Here is a 14,891-nt window from a genome sequence, read left to right on the forward strand (position 1 = left end):
TGCGGTGCGGTCCGCCGCTTGTCGGGGGTGGGTTTGGTTCGGGCAGGTGTTTGAGTTCTTCCGCGGAGGAAGTGGTCAGGAAATCTCTAACCTTTCCTCATGACTAGCTCATTCTGCAAGATAGGAGCTTTGCCTGTTTTGCTGAAGTCTTGACGGGGCTGTGTGCTGAAAACCCACGCCCAAATGTGGACGTGCAGCTTTGGGTGAAACTCACGTTATGAGATGCCGAAGGAGTCCCGCAAATGCAAATTACTGTTAGAGCAGCTGTTGCTGACTGTGACCGCTCGGTCTTAGCGGGGTGTTTTCCCTTTTACCAGGAATTTCTGAGGATGCGGCCAACATCCCGCTTTTAAATTTGGTTCAACTGCCGGTGGAGCCGAAATGACCGCCGTGGTTTCGAGTGCGAGTCTGGGGTGGGGTGGGGGGGGAGAGTGGAGGGGAGAAGGGTGTGAGTGCGGCCCGAGATCTAGAGCGGAATAACTCGGATCCTAAAGCTAATTCTCACTACGCGGGTGTCTGGCTAGAACTTAGTCTCTTACTGGATGGAGCCAAGCGGACCCTCCCGAGAGGGTTGGCTCCACGGTAAGGTAATTAGGAAATCCCGCAGCTCTAAGGGAAAATCCTGCTTTGTCCAGTGTCAATAAAGGTCCGCACCAGCGCGGTCTCAACAACTTGGGATGCGAGATAGACGCAGTCTGAAAATCGAAAAGAAACAGGTGAATTAAATACACCACGTCTTTCTTAGCTCAGTATCCGAAATACTGTCCTACACATCAACGTGCAATCAACACGAAATTTTAGATATTTACATTGGATTTTTGTGTTAAGTCATCAAAGCTGGTCGGTCACACAGCACACTTCTTGAGCCACTAAATTTCACCGGAAATACTTAATTTCTATTTAGATTTCATGAAACGTACACTTGAAAACATGGAGTCACATTCCCAACTTGTTCCAAAATTTACTTAAAAGGTTTCAAATAAGCGGAGCTGGTGTGGTGGGCTGTAGTTGACGTTTTAAGGTGCTCCCTGCTGCTAGGCCAGCATCCTATATTCTGCTGGTTCAAGTCCCAGCTGCTCAGCTTCTGATCCTGCTTCCTGCTAATGAACCTAAGAAAGCAGCAGCAGACGATGGCCCATGTACTTGGGCCCCTGCACCCACGTGGGAGACCACGATGGAGTTCCTGGCTCCTGGCTTCTGCCTGGCCCGTCCCCAGCCATTGTGGCCATGTGGGGAGTGAACCAGCAGATGGAAGATTTTCTCTGTCCCTCTGTCACTCAGCCTTTCAAATAAATAAAAGTTTTCCAGTAAGTGAATGGAATGTCCATTTTTAAATTCATATTGAAGTTAAAGTAAACGTTCAGTTTCTGGTTAGCCACATTCAAATGCCCAGTAGTCACATGTGGCTAATGACCATTATGTGGAACACTGCAGGCTATGAAATGTGACATCGTGAGAATAACCAAATGACCCTTTCTTTGGATGCCTTATCTGTTTGTGAAGCAGTTTTTTTCTCTATCTCCCTCTCCCCTGCCTCCTGCTTTTCAAAAGGCGCTAATATATGAAGTATTTACCTTACACCAAGCACAGAAGGCACAAGTCATCTCAATTCCAGAGAAAATCACTATATAGTGTGGATATGCTTTTGAAAGGATTCTATATCCTGTGCAGAGGCAAGCACAAATTCAACTGAAACACAGAGAGCAGTTATTCCGGAAAAATAAGTAGGAAGCCAGGCACGGAAAGGTCTGGTGCAGGCAGTGAAGGCACAAGACTCTTGAGCCTCAAACCCCATCCTCCACACACACACACCCCACTGTGAAAATCACAGCCAACCTTCCCTATCCCTGTGCCCGCATCCTGTGACGTGTACTGTGGAGGCTGTGAGAGAAGACACTCCCCAATCATGCACTCAGTGATTAGGAAGTGCTTACGCAAAGTGAACTCTGAAGTGCCAGGGAAAGGATTGTCATATGCACACTCCTCCTGGCCTCAGGACAAGTGTGACCTGGTTGCTGTCACTTTGCTCTGGATCTGTCATGTCATTGCTGTGTCAGAGCTTATTTACTGAACAAGTGCTTGGGGGCAAGGTACCTTCTTCCTTCCAGTTCCCGCCAAGGGAGAGCCAACTCCAGCTGTTCCTAGGCAAGCTCACGTGAGTGAACAGCATTTTGATCACTTTAAATGGATGAAGCTTAGGTTTGAAGGCAGGATAACTCCTTCATATGTTCTATCTGGAGACGGCGATCAATCCCCATTTTTTTATTTTTAAAAGTGGCCAACTAGAACGCATGTTATCAAATACTTACAGATCCATGAGAAATTGTACTATCCCCATCCACTGAAGGCAGGATTAAACTAGGCGCATTCAGGCTTGGAAATAATTTGCCCGAAGTTTCCCAGTGCCTCTGAGGTACAGTCATGTGACTCACTCGACTCTCAAGTTAATTACGTTTTCAAGGCATTCTGCGGCTCTCACCTGTGTCTTTTCCCGACCTGGAGTTTAATCTCTTCGGATTAGGAAAAAAGGAGTTTTACATCCGCATTCGCTTAAAGCGATGCAGCCCGCCCCGCCCCAGCGCCGCCCGCGCACCCCTCCTCCGCAGAGAGCCTCGGGGCCCCCGGGGCTCTGGGCCACGCCTCTCCCTCCTGCCCCGCCTCCTTTCCCCGCCCCCCGCCCGCAGTCTATAAAATCCGGAGCTGCGGACCGCGACCTGGAGCGGCGGACCAGCGGGCGGCGGCACTGGGCATGCTCCGCGGCGGCGCAGGTTTTGGTCACAAGTAGGAAGAAGCCAGTGAGTGCACGACACCGGCAAAGAGAAGCGGGAGCCGCAGCGCGGCCGTGGGGTCCGTCGCCGCCGCCTCGGAGCAGGAGCAGGGCGGGAGCGAGAGAGGGGCGAGGCCTAGAACCGCCCAGCCTGCCTTCCCGTCTTCTGTCTGTGCGCGGTGCGCCGGACCCCCGGATCTGTCACCTGGGCGGCGGGGACCCGTCCTCGCACCGGGAAGCCGGCGCGGACAGGACCCTCCCTCTGCCAGCTGCGTCCCGAAGGCCCCCGCCTGGGGTGGAGCCGTAGCTGCCGCTGCCTTCTGCGGGCGCCCGGAGCCCGCGGCCGCGGGCACCTCCAAGGAGTCGGAGGAGGGGGCGGCCATGGGGCTGCTGTCCCAGGGCTCGCCGCTGAGCTGGGAGGAGACCAAGCGCCACGCCGACCACGTGCGGCGGCACGGAATCCTCCAGTTCCTGAACATCTACCACGCCGTCAAGGACCGGCACAAGGACGTGCTCAAATGGGGCGACGAGGTGAGCGCCCGCGGTCGGGCCACCCCGCACTGCCTTTGTTCAGCCCGGCGGGACCGGAGCTCCGGGCCCCATCGCGGTCGGCGTCCTGCAGTGCGCCCCGAGAGTCCCCGGTACCTCCCCGTCCCGGGCGCGCCGTGCCTGCCTTCGCCTGGCCGGCGTCCAGGGCCATCCGGACCGTGTGGGGCCCCTGCCTGAATCTCTAGCCACACTCGTGTCCCCTGTGCATTCATTCATTCATTTGGGTGTCTCCCTTCATTCGGCAGACGCGATGGGCGCTGGGATGGCGTGAGCATGAGAAAGTGTACATGTATTAAAGTCCAGTGTATCTCCCGACCAGTCTCGAAATTGGTTCTGAGATTAATGAGAAAGGGATCGATTTGTCCTCATGGACCCATTGCTGTTAGAAAGCGGGTCTTGGAAGTTCGCTTATTTGCTTGCCTCATCCAGGTGTCTTTCACAATGCTCTTCTCAAGCCCCTACTCCCGCCTCCGCCCACGCTGATAGCTGTAAAATTGCAACAAATTTTGGCTCCCTTTTCTTGAAGAGGGAAACCCTCCTTGATCCTGTTTAGTTCTAAGTGGGAGTGCCTAGAGCTTCAAAATAGGGATTTGTTAGCGCCTCTCCATGGCCCCAGTCCAGCATCTAAACTTCACCAATCAGTGCTTCAACATGTGCTCTGCCTGCAGATGCGGATGTCTCTCTATCCTCAGTATGTTGAACCATTGTTTATTGGAATGATGTGGAAAGCAGCTTTAACAGTTACTGTTAGGTTTAGTCCATTCTGCCAAAGCTTTCTAAGTCCTCTCTTCCTGTTTTTAAAAAACAAGGTGCAGTACAGATAATTAACTTATTCAGAAGTCAGTCTCTGTTTTTGGATTTCAGTTTTTGCTTTCGAATGTATCTTCTGTCAGTGTTTACCTGTTTGGTGTAAGTGTGTGCAGGTCCAGCAGAGCATCTTGCAAAGTTTCCTGCTTTCTAAGATGGGATGGTAGCTCCGCCTCCCACAGCTGTAGGAATTGCTAACTCGGAAAAAGAATGACTAGTAATTTGCACTTCTACAAAAGGGATTTGTCACACTTTGTATGGAAAAACAGCACAGTCTGTGTTTGATAATTCTTCACTTTTCTTCAGTTCATCTAACACTTTCTGTATTCATTTCTGTATTGTGTGTCACTCACAGGGCAATGTCGGCCCAAGGAGACAGGGACAGTGTACATTGTGCCTTTTGTTCACTTCTTGTTGTCCTAAGGTTTAGTCTTGTGCCTGGTACAGTTGGCATCAAGTGCTTGTGGCACAGGGAATGTATGAAGTGTCACTTAGTTTTGCATTGTAAGACAATTTAGCCATCTTTGAGCAACTAGAAATTAAAATTTTGTTTGTTCACATTTTGACACCTGACTACCAAAGGGAAAGCAGTTGATGGTGGTCATTGCCCCAGGCAGAATTACATGGACTGGAGACTTTCTGCTGTGTTCACCTAAGATCCTACCAGAGTCTTAGTCCTGTATTTAGGAAACTTCTTGCTGTAGGTAGGACGAACATTGAGATCTTCTGTATGAAGTGACTTGCATTGTTGAGGTAGCTGAATGAGAAGAACTCAAGAGCAGGGTCTTTATGAAGGTCAGCACCCAGGAAAGTGTCTCCCCTTTGATAAGTGGTTATGGAGAAAAGGTTGGGATTAGGTGCTCCTCCCCACCCCACCCCAAAAGATCAAAGGTGTTGCTTCTATAAATTGGGCTTGGCATTTCAACCAGGTAGTAAAACTTGAAAAGATAAACCTGGGCAGATCTGTTGATAAAGAGACTTCAGGGTGTCTTAAGGCTGTAATAATCTTTCCTGGATAGCACTGCTGTCATGTTAAAATGTGTTAAACATGTTCAGTGAAAGCTTTCGCTTGTGACTGCACACTTCTTGTCCCAAATATCACTTCATGAGCGAGATCCAAAGCTGCAAATTGGTTTTTCTTAAGAAACTTGATTTTAGATGCTTCCTGTCTCACCAGCGTGTTACTGTTTATCTTATGATTTGTCTTCTCCATCCTCTCGAATTTTCTTCTTTCCCATGCCTGCCCTCTGTGTCCTTTGGAATGGGGAGGTTACTATTTAATAGAAACACAAAGTAGAAAAGATGTAAAAAAATCACATGCTGCTCATTTTTTATTAAGATTACGTACAGAGAGAGATCTTCCATTCACTGGTTTAGTCCCTAAATGGCTGCAGCGAGTGTCCAGGGCTGGGCCAGGTTGAAGCCAAGAGCCAAGAACTCCAACTGTGTCTCCCATGTTAGTGCAGGGGCTCAAGTTCTTGGAACATCTGCTGCAGTTTTCCCAGGCCCATTAGCAGGGAGCTGGATCATAAGTGGAGAAGCCAGGACTTGAATCAGTACCCATATGGGATGCCAGCATTGCAGGCAGCAGCTTAACCAGCTGCGCCATACCCTGGCCTCTGTTCATTTATTACATTCTGCTTCCGTTGTCCCTGGGTAGAGGCTAGAGGCATAGAAGTTTCAAGAAGAATAACATTCCTACCTATAAGTATTGACAGTCCAGTTGTAGGCAAACAGCCTGACAGAAGGGGAAGAATTGATTGTGAAGACTTCCCAAAAGGAAAAAAAAGTCCCACGCAACTTTTTGCTCCTGAAACGGCAAGTCAGTGATGCCTTGGTGTCTGCTGAGTTGGTCCTTTCCCACCCTTGACCTGTGGGATGCAGATGGCCAGTGCTCCTGCTGTGCACCTTGAGCTTTCTGGGGAGAGAAGGTGTGCTGCTCTGGGGGCAGCTGGGTTCACGCCCAGGTACTTGCTAATGCCGCTGTTCCTCGGCATCAGGCCCACGTAATCACCCTCTTACGGGACAGCACGAATGGATCATGACTGCAGGTTGTGATCCGTTAGTGGTTTGAGAAACAGTAGATTCCAGTTAGGACTTTGGGGTGTGGGTATGGTGAAGGCACTTAACAAGAGATCCACCTTGCCAAAATCTTTAAGTGTAAAATACAAAATTAACTACAGGAATGATAGAATTTGTTCATCTTGCATGATTGAGACTTTATGCTTTTGCTTAAGAACTCCTTCTTGCCAGCCCCTAGCATCTGCGATTCTGTGCATTTGACTATTTTAGCAGTTGGCCCTTCTGTGACTTGATTTGTTTCTCTTAGCGTAATATCTTCAAAATCATCCACATTTTCGGATTTCCTTCTGTTTATTAGGCTGAATAATATTCCATCGTTTGTGTATACTGCATTTTCTTTGTCCATTTTTTTTTTGTCAGTTAACATTTAGGTTCGGTTCACATCTTGGCTGTTGTGAATAGTGCTACTGTAAACATTAGATTGGTAATCTTGATGCCAACCAGAATTCTCAAAAACTGAAATGAAAGAGAAGAGTACCAAGTATGTAGGCAGAGTATTATGTCAAACTTATGCATTATTTATTTGAGAGCAGGTGTGAATAGGGGTGTGCCTTGGGATGCATGTACATTTTTTCTGACTTTGAAGAGTTTGAAGGCCACAGTCCCTGATTTATCAAGGAAGGCTCCGTGGATGAGGTGAGCCTTGAGAGAACAAATAGCTGCTCAGCATGAATCTTTGCACATAGTGGGAACTCACTATTGCATGAACAGCACAGAATTCAGAATGCTGGCTGGGAAACCCAGAGGACCAACTAGCAAGTGAGCTTGTGTGCATACAGAAGCCGTGGGAGGTAACTGAGGACTGGCTGGGCTGATAAATGTAGAGGAGGGTGTGGTGGGCGAGGCAGACACCCCTATCCCCCTAGATGAAGGGTGATAAGCAGAAAGTGGTGTTTTGAGTGTGATAGGTTGAACTGCATTGGCTTGACACCAAAATGATGTTTTGTGTGGTTCAGTGTTGCACTTATACAGCCACGCCTTGATTTTCAAAAGAAAGAACAGAGCCTTTAAAGAACATTATACTGTGGCTGTAGGTATGGTTGGAAGCCCTCCCCCGCCCTGCCTTTTTTATTTTTAAGATTTACTTATTTGAAAGGTGGAGAGAGAGATCGATTTTCCTTCCACTGGTTCATTCCCCAAATGCCCACAAACTGGGCCATGCCCAAACCGAGAGCCTAGAACTCCATCCAGGCCTCCTGTGTGAGTGACAAGAACCCCAAGTACTTTGCCATCATTCACTGCCTCCCAGGTGCATTAGCAGTGAGCTGGATCAGAAGCAGAGGAGCCGGGGCTCAAACTGGCCCCTTAACCTGCTGTGCCACAACATGCGCCCATGTCTGCCACTTCAGAAATGCCAACCACTTATCTCCTCCCGCCAGAAAGAGCCCTGGGTTTGGGTCCAGTGTGGATTCTCGCCAAGGTCTGCCAAATTGCCTGTGTGATCTTGAGCCTGGGTTTCCTCATTTGGAAAGTGAGTGTGTTGGACTTTTATCTGATCGCTTCTAGCTTTTGCCATTTGAGTAAGTACAATTTGAATAGGATTACTAATAATGTACATATTTCAAACCAGAATGTGTTAGCTCTTTGAAATTCATCTGGAGGTAACCTTTTCAACTGCTGAGTAAAGACAATCACGGTAGTAAAGCAGACTATGTTATAGAGCCATGCTTTTGTCAACTTGTTGAAATGCAAAAGTATTTTTCTGTGAGGATCATAAATAGGTAGATTTCCAGGTCAGTCTTCAGGTTCCTGTTTGCACTTTAATATGAAGGTGCAAACCCTACCTAATCAACAGTTGTTATGCTTTCTGTGGGATACAGAGGTTTCTGCCTTCTAGGTGCCGGGATGTTACCTTATTTTGCCCCCAAATTAGAGGAGGGAGTGGTGGAGAGAGGTGACGCAGATATTCCTGGGTGAAAAAAAAGTGAGCTCTTGCTTGTTTCTTAACAGGTGACACACACTTTTCAGATACAGATTTTGTTTATAACTTGTGTGCACATTGAAAGATAGAGGAAATCTATGATGCAAATATGATAATAAATGACTTTTGACTTTTCCTAATCACTCCAGAGTTGACTTAGCTGCCTGCCAGGTATTTTCAGCTACTTAGTAGCAAGAGGTAACAGAATTGAATCTGCCTGACTCTAGGTCCATTTATTTTTTTAAAATTTAATTTTTTAAAGATTTTTTATTTGAAAGGTAGCGTTAAAGAGGCAGAAGCAGAGAGATCTTCCATCTGCTAGTTCACTCCTCAAATGGCTGCAAAGGCCAGAGCTGGGTCCATCAGAGTCCAGGAGCTTCTTTGGGGTCTCCCCCATGGATGCAGGGGCCCAAGCACTTGGGCCATCTTCTGCTTTCTCAGGCATGTTAGCAGGGAGCTGGATCAGAAGTGGAGCAGCTGGGACTTGAACTGTGCCCGTATGGGATGCTGGCATTGCGGGTGGAGGCTTTACCTGCTATCCCACAGTGCCGGCCCCCAGGTCTGTTTCTTAAACACATTATACCACAATTCTAAAACAAAAAAGTTTTAGATTCTTTACAATGTATTACATTACATCAGACCTTCTTTTGTAGTTTAACTATCCAGGGAGGGGGAGGGAGAGGGAGGGAGGGAGGGGGAAGGGAGAAGACTTCCATCCGCTGGTTCACTCCCCGAGTGGCTGCCACGCTGGAGCTGGGCGGATCTGAAGCCAGGAGATTCTTCTGGGTCTCCCTTGTGGGTGCAAAGGCCCAAGAACTTGGGCTACCTTCTACTACTTTCCCAGGCCATAGCAGAGAAGTGGATTGGAATTTGAGCAGCTGGAACTTGAACCCGGGCCTATATGGGATGCTGGCACTGCAGGCAGTGGCTTTATCTGCTACACTACAGCACCAGCCCCATAATACAATTCTAATAACTGTTTTTAATGTCCATGGCTGTTGATTCTGTCATCTTTGTCACTTCCAGTCAGATTCAATTAATTGATTTTGATTTTTCTCTTCATTTTTGAGTGTGTTTTTCTGATTCTTGGAATGTCTAGTAATCTTTCTGGATACCGAACATTGTGAATTTTACCTTGTTACTCTATTATATTTGTATATACCTATAAGTATTCTTAAGCTTTGTTGTGAGAATACAGTTATTTGGGGACAGTTTGATCTTTCAGGTGCTGCTTTTATAATTTAGGTTTCTGAGTTGAGGGCTAATTCTTTTCTACTGAGGCAAGACCTTCATGGGTACTCTACCTAGTGCACCTGAATCATGGTTGCTCCTTTTTGCTGATGGGAAAAACGCTGCTCCAGCTTTGGGTACTTGCCTCACATATGTGTGTTGAAGAACTACTGAGTCTTTGGAGAAAACCTTTGCAGACGGCTGGGGTTCTCTTCTTTCTGATACTCTGTCCCGTGAACTGCTATGATTCTGGCCTTCAACTCTCCAATTCAGGGAGTCCACTGAACTTTGCATCACTTCCATGCCCCTGACCTAAGCCTCTCTCCAGGCAGGAAATTGGAGCAGTTTTAGGGTCAGTTAACTTTTTTCCCCCCATATCTCAGATATTTCTGCTCTTTATTAGCTGATATCCAATGGCTTCAAAACTATTCTTTCTTATACTTGGATTTTCTTTCTCCTTTTTTGTTGTTGTTTTTGGTTGTTGCTGTTTAAGGTCTCTGTTACTTCATTTTTATTAGAAATGAAAGTTTTTTCCACTTTTTATATTCTTTTCAGTTCTGTTCTCCATTGTAAACTCTCTCTAAAGTTGGCTGCTCTAGTAGTTATTAGATCCCTGCCAGCAAACAAGATTTAGCCAAGCTTTAAAGCCAGGATTTTCTTTGTGGTTGTGTTTCATTGTTTAGTATTACTGTTATCATTCTATGATGGGATAGTTGTTCAAAGTACAGTTACATGTAATTTGAAAGTTTATGTACATTTTATGCATTAGCTTGTGTCTAAAGATGACAATGTAAGCCCCAAATGGTTGTGTAATCCAAGATATGGAACTTAATTACTTCGGACTACAATTTCCTTATCTATATATCTAATCAAAAACTCCATCATTTGGTTTTGAATTACATGCTCATATATATATTTCCAATTGTATTTATTAACATTTTTTGTTTTAGAATGTTCTGAACTACATATAACATGGAAATCAGGAAATGCATATGAGAAGTAGTAGAATCCCTTTCCTCACCCAGTTCCCTCTTGGGTTTTAGCTTTTTTTTTTTTTTTTTTTTTTTTAGATTTATTTATTTACTTGAAAGGCAGAGTTACAGAGAGGCAGAGGCAGAGAGTGGTCTTCCATCCTCTGGTTTACTCCCCAAATGGCCTAAATGGCCAGAGCTGAGCTGATTTGAAGCTGGGAGACAGGAGCTTCTTCTGGGTCTCCCACGTGGGTGCAGGGGCCAAGATGACTTGGGCCATCTTCTACTGCTTTCCCACACCATAGCAGAGAGCTGGGTCGGAAGAGGAGCAGCAGGGACTTGAATTGGCAAAGTAGCACCCATATGGGATGCCAGCACCGCAGGCAGAGTTCTATCCCACCTACGCCACAGCGCCAGCCCCTGGGTTTTAGCTTTTCTATTAGGTAACATACTTTACTGGCAACTGAAAAATAATCCAATTCAAAAGCATAAATACTAGGTTTCTAGAAAGTTGTGTTTTTTTGATTGCAATGATTATTATTTTTAAGTTTATATTATTTTTATTTACTGGAAAGGCAGAACAACAGAGAGGGGGTAATATCTTCCATGCACTGGTTCACTCCTTGGTGCCTGTAACAGCCCGGGCTGTTTTGGCCAGGCCAGAACCAGGAGCCAAGAGTTCCATCTTGGCCTCCCATGTGGGTGTCAGGAAGCTGACTAGGGAAGCTGGTTCAGCATGGAGGAGCCAGGACTCAAGCAGGCACTCTGGTCCGGGATGTGAGCATCCCAAGCAGCAACTGAACCCACTGAGCCACAGTGGCTGCCCCTAGATTTTTGTCTTTTGTTTCCTAAGTAAAATGAAAGTACCTAATTGAGCCTCTCAAATTTTCTATGAAAAGCAGAGTGGTATTGCAAAATGCCTCCTTCAGAAAAGCTGAGACTTCAGCTTTACTTACACATGGCAGACCACTAAGAGCTTTGCTTCCAGGATGGAGGACTTTCAAATGAAGAAGTGTTTATTGAGTGCCTCCTATATGTTGGAGAGAACCTAGGAAAAGAAAAAAAGCTGTTTACCCTTGCAGAATTCCAGCGGAAGTAGGTATGGGAGAAGAGGAGTTGGTTCTCTCTACAGAGATTCTTGGGTCTTTTAGAGCTCAGAGCTCTTAAAGGAAGGTTGAGAAGGCAAAGAAAGGGTGTGGTACACATGTGTGAGGTTACAAGGTTCCTGGAGTTGAAGTGCTGGGTAGTGTGGCTGTAACACGGCCAATTCTGCAATCAGGGGATGGGCTAGAGGTTGAGGCTAGAAAGATGGATTGGGATTAAGGCTATTGAAGGTGCTTTCTTTTTCTTAAGGTTTTTTTGTTTGTTTGTTTGTTTTTTGTTTTGTTTTTGTGTTTTTGTTTTTTTTTTTAACTTGAAAGCAGAGTTACAGAGAGAAAGAGAAAGAGAACCATCTGCTGGTTCACTCCTCAAATGGCTGCAATGGCTTGGACTGGCCCAGGCCAATGTCAGGAGCCCAGAGCTTCTTCCAGGACCCCTGCATGGGTGCAGGGACCCAAGTACTTGGGCTGTCTTCTGCTTCTTTCCCAGGAGTGTTAGCAGGGAGCTAGATTGGAAGTCGACAGCCGGGGCTTAAATTGATGCCTATATGGGATGCCAGCATCACAGGCAGAGGCTTAACCTGCTACGCCACAGTGCTGGCCCCCTGAAGGTACTTTCTAATAGTCCATGTGGGCAGGCATAGTATTACAGGTCCAGAAATGATACTTGGAGCTTTTCTGTAGATCATGTGATAGTGGTTTGGAGAGGTCAGTAGAAACAAGCCCTCACCAGAGGACATCATCCTTGCTAGAAGAGAAAGGAGAGTGTAGCTGAGCCTCCAGAGGTAGGGAATTGTGCATAATGGGAAGGAAGCTGAGAAGAGTTGTCTGGGGACCCGGCCCTGGAGTACCTGTGTCTCTCACCCGGGTGTCTAGTCTGGGGAGCCAAGTGTATAATAGTCCCTGCTGGGATCCTTCCTGGGGGAACTGGTTTGGCCGTCCTGGTTTAAAGCCCTTTCATTTGAGGAGTTCAGCACTTTACAAGCAATAGGAATACTGGATGGATAGTGGTGACATCTAAGCTGACTGCAGGTTAGGTGGCTGCTAGCCCAAAGGTGGTGGTTAAAAACCAAGGTGGTGGTGGGGGGCAGGATAACCCAGAGAGAAAACATCGACTGTGCCTCTGAACCCTGATGAACACATGAAAGGGGAGATGGGAATATAGTGTGGGATCCTGAAAAGTAACAGTTTGGGAGGTAGCAGGATTAGTGATGGCAAGCTTTCAATGGGTACCAGAGGATGAGAACCAAAACAAAGGCACTGGTTTGCTGGGGGCTCTAGTGATGGTGTATTTCCAACATGCTAAAGAGTAGTGCTGCAACTCATCGAATGGCAAATGCCCTAAACAGCACTCTGGCCTCAGAATCAGCCCTTAAGTCATTCAGACACTGAGGCAAGAAAAATGACCTAAAATGAAAGATCTCTGAGATCCCAGCAGAAAGAACTGGCCATCAAAGAAGGAGATACCTTTCTCTGAAGGGAGGAGAGAACTTCCACTTTGACCATGGCTTTATCTAAATAAGATCAGAGTTGGTGAACTCAAGAGGCTTCTATAGCCTTGGCAGCTCATGACAAGAGCCTCGGGTGATTACTGATGTCATAAATAAGAGTGTCAATTGTTAAATCAACAACGGGAGTCACTGTGCACTTACTCCCGATGTAGGACCTCTGTCCTTAATGTTTGTACTATGTGAATTAATGGTAAAACTACTCATATGCAAATTAACAGTAAAACTACCACTCAAACAGTACTCTATACTTTGTGTATCTGTGTGGGTGCAAACTGTTGAAATTTTTACTTAGTATATACTAAGTTGATCTTTTGTATATAAAGATAATTGAAAATGAATCTTGATGAAGAGTGGGATGGGAGTGGGAGATGGGATAGTTTGCGGGTGGGAGGGAGGTTATGGGGGAAAAGCTGCTACAATTCAAAAGTTGTACTTTGGAAATGTATTTATTAAATAAAAGTTGAAAAAAAATAGTGCTGCAGGTTAAGTTGCTGCCCATGACACCTGCATCCCATTTGTACACTGGTTAGAGTCCTGGCTGCTCCACCTCTTATCCAGCTCCCTGGTAATGCACCTGGGAAAGCAGTGCAAGATGGCCCAAGTCCTTGAACCCCTATGTCAATGTGGGTGACCCGGATGAAGCTCCTAGCTCCTGGCTTCAGCCTAGCCCATCCTCAGCTGTTGCAGCTACCTAGGGAGTGAACCAAAGGATGGAAGATCTCTCTCTCTCTCTTTTTTTTTTTTTTTTTTTGACAGGCAGAGTGGACAGTGAGAGAGAGACAGAGAGAAAGGTCTTCCTTTTGCCATTGGTTCACCCTCCAATGGCCGCTGCCGCCGGAGCACCCCACTGATCCGAAGCCAGGAGCCAGGTGCTTTTCCCGGTCTCCCATGGGGTGCAGGGCCCAAGCACTTGGGCCATCCTCCACTGCACTCCCTGGCCAGAGCTGGCCTGGAAGAGGGGCAACCGGGACAGAATCTGGCGCCCGACCGGGACTAGAACCTGGTGTGCTGGCGCCGCTAGGCGGAGGATTAGCCTAGTGAGCCGCAGCGCCGGCCTCTCTCTCTCTCTTGCTCTGTAACTCTGCCTTTCAAATAAATAAATAAACCTTTTTTTTTTTTAAAGGAAAAGAGCAAAAATCAATTTCTGGCCAAAATAAGTACTTCAAGCCTGTGCATATTTTTATAGCTCATCTGGTCCTTGAAATTGACAACTTTTCAAAGGAAGCAGACTAGAACTGGGAAAGCAGTTGAGTTTTTGTCCTTTGGGTGGTATTTCTGTGGCTACTAAGTTGTCACCCTTGTATAGTGAAACTGAATGTTGATGGTGTCGCTCCCCCTCTTCGTGGAGGAACGACACTAAACCCTGCGCTGTTCTTTCGTCTGCTCGGCCCTCCCCGGGTTTGCTGCTGGTTCTTCCCGGGTTGGCTACTGTCCCTTCCACCTCCGTGGAAGGGCGGTTCCCCCTGGCCACTTTCCCCACTTCCGCAGGGGAGCGGCACACCGCCGGCCTGCTCTCTCGGGGGCTGCACAGGTGTTCCCCTTAGATGTTCCTGGTGCATGCCCTCTCTCTCCTCCTTTATAGTCCTCCTCCGCCAATCCTAACTCGGCTGCCCACACGCCGAGTACGCTGCTCTCCTCCAATCAGGAGCAAGTCCTACAGTTTATTGGCTGAACTGGAGGCAGCTGTGTAGAAGCTGTTTTCTTCTCTCCCAGCGCCATATTGTGGGAGAGCAGATGCATAGAATAAGTCTTAATTCCAGTAACTTAGTCTAGTCCGAGTTGCTCCCCACAGATGGATTTGGTAGGTTTGAATGAGCCCCCTTAATCTACAGTAACAGTTGTGTTTCCCAGACTTTGTTCAGCGAGACAGGGAAGCGTGCGGTGGGCCTCAGACCTCCACACACAAGAGGCCTTTTTGATGCACCTTCATAGGTCCACAGAGACTGCTTATCT

At 47.0% G+C, this 14,891-nt stretch overlaps 1 protein-coding gene across 2 annotated transcripts in view; it reads left to right on the plus strand.

The window, feature by feature from the left end:
* The first annotated feature begins 2,496 nt into the window (after positions 1–2,496).
* Positions 2,497–14,891, plus strand: part of GCLC (glutamate-cysteine ligase catalytic subunit) — a 48,374-nt gene continuing 35,979 nt past the window's right edge. For both annotated transcript variants that reach the window (XM_002714508.5, XM_051855608.2), the window contains exon 1: positions 2,497–3,298. In XM_002714508.5, coding sequence (XP_002714554.1) covers positions 3,149–3,298 — 150 coding nt within the window. In that variant the 5' untranslated portion in view covers positions 2,497–3,148. The remainder of the gene's footprint in view (positions 3,299–14,891) is intronic.

Source organism: Oryctolagus cuniculus, chromosome 5, assembly GCF_964237555.1.
Source record: "Oryctolagus cuniculus chromosome 5, mOryCun1.1, whole genome shotgun sequence".
Taxonomy (NCBI): Eukaryota; Metazoa; Chordata; class Mammalia; order Lagomorpha; family Leporidae; genus Oryctolagus; species Oryctolagus cuniculus.